The following is a 10,609-nucleotide window of genomic DNA, read 5'->3' on the forward strand; positions in this document are numbered from 1 at the left end:
GATTGTGGGTGGATTACCACACCTGCACAGCTTTGCGTTGGTGCTGGGAAACCTCTCAACAAGTTTTTTTCTGTCTAACCCAGCTTGGCCTTAGCTTCCTAGGTGTTAAAATTGTACTTGTATACTACCATGCTCAATTTAATTGTTTTTATTAAAAAGGGGAGTGGTTGGACAAATTATTTCAAATCATTTTTACTTAAACATATATATATATATATATATATATATATACACATAACATATGTACATACATACATACATAATTCCATTACATTGTGGTTGAATATTAGGCCCAGGGCCTTGAGTATTCAAAGCCTGCCTGTATTCTACTAATATTGAGTCTTAGATTTCATATATACTTGCTTTGTTCAGAAACAATCATCAAATGGTGTAGAACAGGTGATGCTGGTAAAATGAAATAAAAATTGTTCAGTTAACTGACTTTTTGAGCTTATTTTCCCAATGCTGAGAGTCAATTTAAGTATTAAGCCTTAACATTTTGCCTTAAAGGGGGAAAGGTTATTAAAATAATACTTTGTTGTGTTCAGGATGCAAATGTCAAGTGACTAAGACTCAGTGGTCATGTGATTTTAATACATTCTTCTCCACAGATGAGTTTCCATCCAATTCAACTCTTTCTGCCTTCAAGAGTCAGTCTGATCTAAATAAGGAAAATGAAAAACCAGTTCCCAAATTTGCCAAATGTTCAGAAGCAGATTCTTGTAAGAATTTGTCTTTAGATGAATTAGAAGAAGGCGAAATTAGAAGTGATGATGAAGAATCTCTAGCACAAAAACGCTTGGAAAAGAGTGCAAGACCTAGAGTTTCTTCTGAAGTGCAGCCAGGAAAAAGCAGCCCAGGAAGCAGGAAGAGCACTGCGCATGTGCATAAGGACAATGGGAGGACTGCTCTAAAACTCCCTCGGGACAGAATCACATGGAGTAAAAGATCAAGTGAATCGAGACCCTCAAACACCGAAAGGAAAAGTAAAACAATGAGCATCTCCAGCTTGGAAAAAATACTTCCGCTTATCCTTGCACCCTCTTCCCTGTGGGAGGTTATGCATATGTTACGGTTGCTAGGGAAACATGTAAGAAAAAATTACATGAAATTCAAGATAAAATTTTCATTGACACAATTTCATAGAATTATTGAATCTGCAATTTTGAGTTTCACATCACTAATTAAATGCCTTGATTTGTCTAAGATCTGTAAGTCAGTAAGTACTTTACAGAAGAGTCTTTGTGAAGTTATAGAATCTAACCTTAAACAAGTAAAGAAGAATGGCATAGTTGATCGTTTATTTGAACAGCAACAATCAGATATGAAAAAAAAATTGTGGAAGTTTGTAGATGAACAACTTGATTATTTGTTTGAAAAGCTTAAAAAAATCCTGCTAAAGTTTTGTGATTCTGTAAACTTTGAAAATGACAATAGTGAAGGAAAACTTGGAAAAAGATATAAAGAGAGAACCCAACATTCAAATTGTCAGAAGAAAAAAATGGACAACAAAGAAATAAGGAGAGAAAAAGTACTAAAATCAGAAAATACCATGAATTTTAAATCTTCACTGGGATGTGAAAAATTTGAAGAAAAACATCAGAACCAAAATAAGACCAATACTAGTATAGTAAAGCATGATGTAAAAAGAACTTTCAGCACTTGCACTGATAATACAAAGAACGCTGAATGTAAAGAGCAGTTTCTGGAAACAAGCTGCCTGAGCACCCCTGGGCCAGGAAAAAATGAAGGACATACTGAGGAGGAGACACAGGCGACACAGCATGCAGGCGCTAAGACAGAACGGAGCTTTGAGATCCTTACTGAGCAGCAGGCATCCAGCCTTACTTTTAACTTAGTGAGTGATGCACAGATGGGTGAGATATTTAAAAGCTTGCTACAAGGTTCTGACCTGTTGGACACAAGTGGCACTGAAAAGGCAGAGTGGGAATTAAAGACTCCAGAGAAACAGCTGCTCGAAAGCCTCAAGTGTGAATCTGCACCAGCTTGTACAACAGAAGAGTTGGTTTCAGAGGGGCCTTCTCTTTGTCCAAAAGTGATCAGTGATGATAATTGGTCTTTATTATCATCTGAAAAGGGTCCATCTTTATCTTCAGGGCTTTCACTGCCAGTTCATCCTGATGTGTTAGATGAAAATTGTATGTTTGAAGTATCTTCTAACATTGCTTTAGGTAAGGATAATGTATACAGCTCAGAAAAGAGTAAGCCCTGCATCTCTTCCATACTCTTAGAAGATCTTGCGGTCTCTTTAACAGTACCGTCACCTCTGAAGTCAGATGGTCATTTGAGTTTCTTAAAGCCTGAAGTTTTGTCAACTTCAACTCCTGAAGAAGTTATTAGTGCACATTTTAGTGAGGATGCTTTGCTTGAGGAAGAGGATGCATCTGAACAGGACATTCATCTAGCTCTGGAGTCTGATAACTCAAGCAGTAAGTCAAGCTGTTCATCCTGGACAAGCCGGTCTGTTGCTTCAGGCTTTCAGTACCACCCTAATCTTCCAATGCATGCTGTCATAATGGAAAAGTCCAATGATCATTTCATTGTGAAAATACGGCGTGCAACGCCATCTACCTCCCCTGGCCTTAAACATGGTGTGGTAGCTGAGGAGTCATTGACGTCTTTGCCTAGAACTGGAAAAGAAGCTGGTGTGGCAACAGAGAAAGAACCTAACCTGTTTCAGAGTACAGTTTTAAAGCCTGTCAAGGACTTGGAAAATACTGATAAAAATATTGATAAGAGTAAGCCAACTCATGAAGAACAGAACTCTATAGGACAAACACAGGTTCCAGATATATATGAATTTCTTAAAGATGCCTCAAATAAGGTGGTTCGTTGTGATCAAGTGGTTGATGATTGCTTCAAGTTGCATCAAGTATGGGAACCAAAAGTTTCTGAGAACCTTCAAGAGTTGCCTTCAATGGAGAAAATCCCACACTCCGTTGATAATCTTCCTGATACGCACATAGATCTAACAAAAGATACAGCCACTGAGACTAAAAGCTTGGGGGAGCTAATGGAAGTAACAGTTTTAAATATTGATCACTTGGAATGTTCTCAAACCAACTTAGATCAAGATGCAGAGATAGCATGTAGTTCTTTACAGCCAGATACTATAGATGCTTTTATTGATCTGACACATGATGCTTCAAGTGAGAGTAAAAATGAAGGTAGTGAACCTGTGTTAGCTGTTGAAGGTATGGGATGCCAGGTAATATGTATAGATGAGGATACCCACAAAGAAGGAAAGATGGGAAGGGCAAACAGTCCTTTAGAATGTATTGTTGAGGACACTTGTATTGATTTGACCTCAGACTCTCCTGGCTCCTGTGAAATAAAGAGACATAATTTAAAGTCAGAGCCTCCATCAAAGTTGGATTGTGTAGAGTTGCCCGAAACTCTGGGTAATAGTCACAAGAAGAGAAAAAACAGTCCTGGTGTGAATCACTCTTCTCAGAAAAAACAAAGAAAGGACATAGACTTAAGTAGTGAAAAGACCCAGAGACTTAGTCCTAATTCTGATAGAAATGGTGATGCTCACAGAACGCAAGTGAGCAAGAAAAGAGAACCTGCAGTAAATGATATGTCCTTGTCATCGGAGGCCAGCCCAGAGGTGAAAGGTTCAACAGCAGCACTTGCTGCTTCCCCAGCAAGCCTTTCTGCAAAAAATGTTATCAAAAAGAAGGGAGAAATTATAGTTTCATGGACAAGGTAAGACTTTTCTAAAATATTTCCTCAGAATTCTATTGCATCCTAAATAAGAGATATGATGGGTTGACTACTTTAGTAATGGCCAGAGTGAGGGCTGGAGGCATGGTTCAGTGGTTAAGAACACTTGCTCTTGTATAGGATGTGACTTTGGTTCCTAGCACCCACATCAGTTGGCTTACAATTCCAGGTCCAGTAGAACCAATGTCTCTGGCTTCTGAGAACATTGGAACTTTGTGCACACGCTCTCTCGCTCTCTATCTCATATACACACACACTTTAAAAAGGAATTGGCCAAAGTTAATTGTTGGTGGCTTTTTTTAGTACAATCTAGCTGTGGTGTAGAATAGTCTAGAATAATAGCTTTTATTCAGTGGTGTGAATGACTGGTCTTAATCAAGCTATTTATTTTTGGTTTGGTTTTGAAATATGATCTCACTGTGTAACCCTGACTAGTCTAGAACTCACAGATCCAGTCGCCTCTGCTTCCTGAGTGCTGTGATTAAAGGTGTGTGCTACCACATGCTGGCTGGTTTGCTTTTAGAGTTGGTCTCACTGTAGCATATACTGGCCTCAAACCCAGAATCTCCTGTCTCCACTTAAATCTTCACACTGGATTACTTTTTTTTTTTTTTTTTTTTTTGGTTTTTCGAGACATGGTTTCTCTGTGTAGCCCTCTGGCTGTCCTGGAACTCGCTCTGTAGACCAGGCTGCCCTCGAACTCAGAGAACTCAGAAATCCACCTGCCTCTGCTTCCTAAGTGCTGGGATTAAAGGCGTACGCCACCACTGCCCGGCCAGGTTACATTAATTTTAACTTTGTTTTTTCTATATTTTTTTTTTAAGAGAAAAAACTTTCATTTGGAAAGAAATCCTTATAAACATGGTTTAGTAGGGATGTGCATAGTTGGTGTTTCTAGCCTGTCTCATAAATAGAATGCACTTTTATTTTCATGTGAAGTTTTAAAGAAAAGTAGATTTTGCCAGGTGCAGCTGTTGCACATCTTTAATCCCAGCACTCAGGTGTAGAGTCTGGACTATACAGAAAATTTTAGGGCTACATAGAGAAGACCCCGTAGAGGGGGAGGGGAGAGAGGGAGAATTTTTTAAGTAACACCTAATCTAAGTAAGTATTTAGTATATAATTTACTATTTTAAAATTTATTTTCTCTGTAGAGAAGTAAGTTGAGTGGAAGCATGGTGGAGGCAGAAGTTCTCTGTCACAGTCACCAAGACCTAGCTTGTTTCTTGACTAGACAAGAGCAAGGAGGATGGGAGATTAAAAATTATTTGATATCTTTACTATAGAAAGTTGGGGAAAATATGGGTCATTGATAGCAGTGTTGGTTTTGACATATATATACATTTACTGTACATTTTTCTGAAAGTGGCATACCTGTTGAAAGATATGAAAGCAGTGGAATTTATTACCTTTTTAAATCAACATAAAGCTAAATACCAATCTTTCCTCCTCAGAAATGATGACCGGGAAATTTTACTAGAATGTCAGAAAAGAATGCCGTCCCTGAAAACATTTACTTATTTAGCTGTCAAGCTGAATAAAAATCCAAATCAGGTAATTACCCAGTTTTTACATTTTTATTAGATTACATGATTGCTGCTTGACTTACTTAGATTTATTAATTAATTTACTTAGTTTTATGCTGGAGATTGAACCCAGATCCACATGCATTGCTACTATTGATCTTGATTTTGATCACTGTACCTGAGTACTGGGTTTAAAGATATACAAAACCCACACCTGACAAGATCCGCTTTTCTTTAAAAGTTCATATAAAACTCAAAGTATATTTTATTTATGAAACAATTTAGAAACATCAGTTATGTCCCCATTCCCACATTTAATTTTTAACCTACCAAAAGACAAAAGATGTTTATTGGCTAACTTGCTTAAAAATACTGCTTTCTGTAGTACTAATAAGTTTTGTGATTGTATAAGAAATGAGAAAAATTATTCTGATCCTCCATTCATGTATTTATTTCAAGGAACTTGATAGTGGTGTTTCCTTATTAATTAAATTCTATTTTGTATCAAGAATCAAAGCAAAAGGAGTGTGCACACGTGTGTGTCTGTGTGTCTGTGTGTCTGTGTGTCTGTGTGTCTGTGTGTCTGTGTGAAGAGACAGATTGATGAGACTTGAATAACCCTTGAATTTACTGCTGAGCCAAAGATAACCTAGAATTTTAGATTCTTCTGTCTCCCTCAAGATACCAGGGATTATTTAAGATAATTCCATTTGTATATGTTATATGAAAGTATTCATCAAAAGTCTTAAAAGTGAATATATTAGTAATTGTTTTTTTATTTTTCAGGTTTCAGAGAGGTTCCAGCAGCTGAAAAAGCTCTTTGAGAAGTCAAAATGCAGGTAGTGGTGGGCCCATCAAGGAGGCTAATGCTGTAAGTGCTAGGCCTGCCCTTGTATGCGTCACAGCCTTCATCAGTGGGGACCTCAGTAGTACTGTGAAGATGATTACAGTAGCTAATGACTCCTTATCTGCAGGGCAGTTGAAATGAGCACCGGGAAGACCAGATGAGTAGGGCTGGCTCCTCAGTTAGTCAGTGCTTGCTGAACTCCAGTATCACTAATGAATTATCAATAGTGCTGGAGATCAATCTCAGTGCCTTGTACTTACTAGGCAACTATTCTACCACTAAACTATACCCCATCACAAAACATCTTTTTTTTAAAGACACAGAATAAAAAGAACAGAGAAATGTTTTATAATCACTGGGTTTATTATGTAATCTGGTCTCCCTCTCCACACACACACATCCCAGGGTCTCACTATATAGCACCATCTGCCCTGGGTCTAGCTGTGCAGACCAGCCAGCCTGCCTTTGAACACAAGAGCTCTGCCTGCCTCTTTTCCTAAGTTGGGGTTAAAGACGTGTGACACCATGTCTGGCCTCACTTTTTAAAAAAATATATTTGGATGTTTTGCCTACATGTGTGACTATGTACCATGCATATGCCTGGAGCCTGAGGAGGCCAGCAGAGGGTATTAGATCCCTTAGAACTGGAGTTGTGAGCCACCTTGTTGGTTCTAGAAATCCAATTTGCATCTTCTAAAAGAGCAGAAAATGTTTTTCTTTTTGAGACAGGGTCTCTCTTTGTAGCCCTGCTGTCCTGGAACTCACTATGTGTAGACCAGGCTGGCCCATATCTCACTGAGAGTCTCCTGGCTATACTCCTGGAGAACTGGGAGTAAAGGTGTATACCACCACCTCTAATGCAACAAATACTCTTAACCATTCAGCCATCTCCCCAGCTCTCAAGCCTCACATATTTTTTTTTTTTAAATACAGAAAATGTGTTCATAGATGTTAATCTATTGTAGTGTTTGAAGTTATGTTTCCTTGGTTTCTTTAGTTAAGCCATGTTATGTGGGTTGATTAAAGCAATGATATATAAATTATCAGCAATTTCTTTCTGCAACATCTCAGACAATTAAGTATTTTGTGATTTGTGAGGTTTGTTTATTTAGATTCATTTTATTTTTAATTATATGTATGCTTGTGTGTCTGTGTTAGGGTTTGTACATGAGGGCCAGTGTCCTTGGAGGCCAGAAATGTCATAATCGCCTGGAGTCACAGTTCTTTTAAGCCACCCAGTGTTGGTGCTAGGAACTGAACTTGAGTCCTTTGCAAGAGCAGTAAATGCTCCTAACTAGTGAGCCATCTCCAGGTTTTATGGAAGGAAAAACTATTATAGTATTTAATGTATCATTGTATTTTTCAGTTTGTCTGTCATCAAAATTAATTGAATGCAAATGTCAAATTTTAAAACTAGACATGGTAGTACAACCATGTGATTCCTGCACTTGGGAAACTGAAACAGGAGGATCTGCTCAAGTTTGAGGCTACCTTGAGTTACATAGTTCAAGGCCAGTTTGGGCTATGGTGTAAGACTGTCTCAAACAAAACAAAACTACCCCAACAAAATCCAGTTTCTAATTAAGCTTGATTTAAGTCTAAATTGGGTGCTTTTAAGATGGCTCTGCATAAAGGCACTTGCTGCCAAGCCTGATGACCTGAGTTTGATTCCCAAACCCCACTTGATAGAAGGAGAAAACCAAGTCCTACACATTTTCCTGAGCCCGACTGTGTTGCGGCACACATTCTCCCTCTTCCTCCTTCTCTTCTTCCTCCTCTTGCACATGAGTAAATACATGTAAAGATTTTAAGAGTCATATTTGAATATAGATCTTATATGAAGGGATCTAGATATTTTTGAGTTACTAATCATCTAGTTCCTACTATGTCTGATCTTTTAATATCCATGTCCTTGTACAACAATTGATTTGCTGGTGAGATCTTCAAAAGGTACTTAGTAGTTTATTGTGAAATTTAATTTCTATTTGTATAATTCAGAATCTATGACTTAAAAATAATAGACAATTTGAAGGACTAACTCTAAAGAACTTTTAAGCAGTAGTATAAGTAATGCAATGGCATTGTTGTCTTTAAGAAATTAACCTCAGGGGCTGAAGAGATGGCTTAGTAGATAAGAGCACTGACTGCTCTTCCAAGGGACCCACTTTCAAATTCCAGCACCACACAACAGTGCACAACTGTCTATAATTCCAGTTTTGCGGGAATCTGACATCCTCACATAGACATACATAGAGGTAGAACACAACACTTATGTAAATAAAATGGATTTTTTAAAAAGGAGTTAACCTCAGCTGGGCTTGTGCTACTTATCTGTAACACCAGCACTTGGGGTACTGCTTATCTGTAACACCAGCACTTGGGGTGCTGCTTATCTGTAACACCAGCACTTGGGGTGCTGCTNTTATCTGTAACACCAGCACTTGGGGTGCTGCTTATCTGTAACACCAGCACTTGGGGTGCTGCTTATCTGTAACACCAGCACTCAGGGTCTTTTGAATCCAGGCCAGCCAGAGTTACATGATGAGATCCTCTCTAAAAGAAATTAAATAAAAGAAAGAAAAGAACCACATCTTAGCACATGCTTGTAGTCCCAACACACTGGGAAGTAAGAGACAGGAAGGTTAGATGATAGATTTAGCTACATAACAAGTTTACAGTCAATCTGTGTGTGCTACATAAGACATATCTCCAGAAAGTTAAAAAAACAAACAAAAGAAGACCTATTTATTTTAGGTTAATGTTCTTTGAAAATATGATTCTTATTCTCTGTGAAGAGAATGTAAATTTGGGGAGTGATTTTCTTGAGGGGCTGTATAGGTCCATCTAATATCCCAGCACTCAGAAGGCAGAGACAGTAGGATTGCTACAAATTTGAGGCCAGCCTAGTTTATGTGGTGAATTCCAGACCAGCATAGGCCAGAACCCTGTCTCAAAATGTGTGTGTGTGTGTGTGTGTGTGTGTGTGTGTGTGTGTGTGTGTGTAAAATATATATATATATATATATATATATATATATATATATATATATATATATATATTGTCGCTCCCCTGGCCAGCATATTAGCACATATTGTGGGTTATTTAATTTTTAGCTATGTTTGATTCCCACTCCCCACCCAATCTCTACCATTATAGCTTCATTTAATTCTTGGGAACAAAAACCAGTGTATTAGTAATTAACAAATTGATTTTGTATAAACCAGTGTTATAAGTTTAGCTGGTTTAGAAGGTAACACTATGAAAGTGGGTATGTATCAGAAACCTCCCAGGCATGGTGGCACACACCTTTGCCCCCAGCAGCAATTTGGAGGCAAATGTGTGAGTTTGAAGCCAACCTGATCTACAAAGTGAGTAACAGGACAGCCAGGGCTGTCTCAAAAAAAAAAAAAATCCCAATTATAATGTCAGTGTTTTCTTCCATTACAGATGAGTTGCTGGGTTTCATGGTGCCTCACTGATAATTCTTCTACACAGAAGCTTCGATTCCTCGTGTTTTAAATGGGGAACTAGGTGGAGGTTTTGTCTCCATTTTGACAACTAGATGATCATCTACCTTTTTTTTTTTTTTTTTTTTTACTTTCCTGGTCATTGTGGTTGGCTTATTCAGATCATCAGTCTGATTGACTTACCTGTTATTGGTCAGAATGTTTTTAATCATTAAAAGTTGTTATCAAATGAAAGAATAAAAGCAACCTTGATGTAATACTGAAACTTTAGTTTTGATATTGGATGAAATAAATTCTTTAGATTTTAAAGAACAATTTTGTAGCATTTTAAATGTAATGACTATTTAGTTCACCTTTCTATTCATTTTTGTTTTTATAATTGCCTCATTTTGGAAAATTGTGAAATAATTTAAATAGTATATTTGTATATATGTATAATTATTGTGATGTAAAATACTATAAGTGTATGTGTCTGTATGTATGCACACGAATGGTTTTGCTAGCCAAGGGTTTTTTTTATCTATATTAAATATTTTGTATAAACTTTCAGTTAGTCTTGTATAATAAAAACATATAAAGTCCTGTTTTATTTTTATTAGTATGCTTCTTTTATTGTGTTTAGATGATTTCTAAAGAGGTAATATTCCAAGGGAGAGTGGGGAACTTATTTCAAGATGAGCTAGAGCTCAGTTACTGAGGATGGCTTCATTATTGGCAGCTTTCTCACATCATGTATTGATATAGTGAAACCTGCCTCTTCTGCAGATGTCTTTACAAATACAACTAAGTCAACACAAAAAAGTGATGATTTAGAGAAAACTAGCTTAAGTATTGATTCAGCCTACCTCTTTCTAGTCTCATGAAACTTCTGGGTTATAATCTAGTGCTTAGACTTCAAAGTAGTGCCTGTCCCCTTGCTCTTTCTCCTAGGATGTCCAAGGGGGTGGGGGATGGGAGTCTTAAAAGATTGCTTGGTAAATAGAAACTTGAAAAATGGTCTGGTTTTGTAGTATGAGACCTT

At 37.5% G+C, this 10,609-nt stretch overlaps 1 protein-coding gene across 2 annotated transcripts in view; it reads left to right on the forward strand.

Annotated features, from left to right (window-relative positions):
* The window catches only part of Casp8ap2 (caspase 8 associated protein 2), a 34,982-nt gene extending 25,094 nt beyond the window's left edge, over positions 1-9,888 (forward strand). For both annotated transcript variants that reach the window (XM_021222143.2, XM_021222141.1), the window contains exons 8-11: positions 612-3,729; positions 5,202-5,301; positions 6,060-6,144; positions 9,569-9,888. In XM_021222143.2, the coding sequence (XP_021077802.1) occupies positions 612-3,729; positions 5,202-5,301; positions 6,060-6,116 (3,275 nt within the window). In that variant the 3' untranslated portion in view covers positions 6,117-6,144; positions 9,569-9,888. The remainder of the gene's footprint in view (positions 1-611; positions 3,730-5,201; positions 5,302-6,059; positions 6,145-9,568) is intronic.
* The last annotated feature ends 721 nt before the right edge of the window (positions 9,889-10,609 follow it).

This window comes from Mus pahari, chromosome 22, assembly GCF_900095145.1.
Source record: "Mus pahari chromosome 22, PAHARI_EIJ_v1.1, whole genome shotgun sequence".
Lineage (NCBI taxonomy): Eukaryota > Metazoa > Chordata > Mammalia > Rodentia > Muridae > Mus > Mus pahari.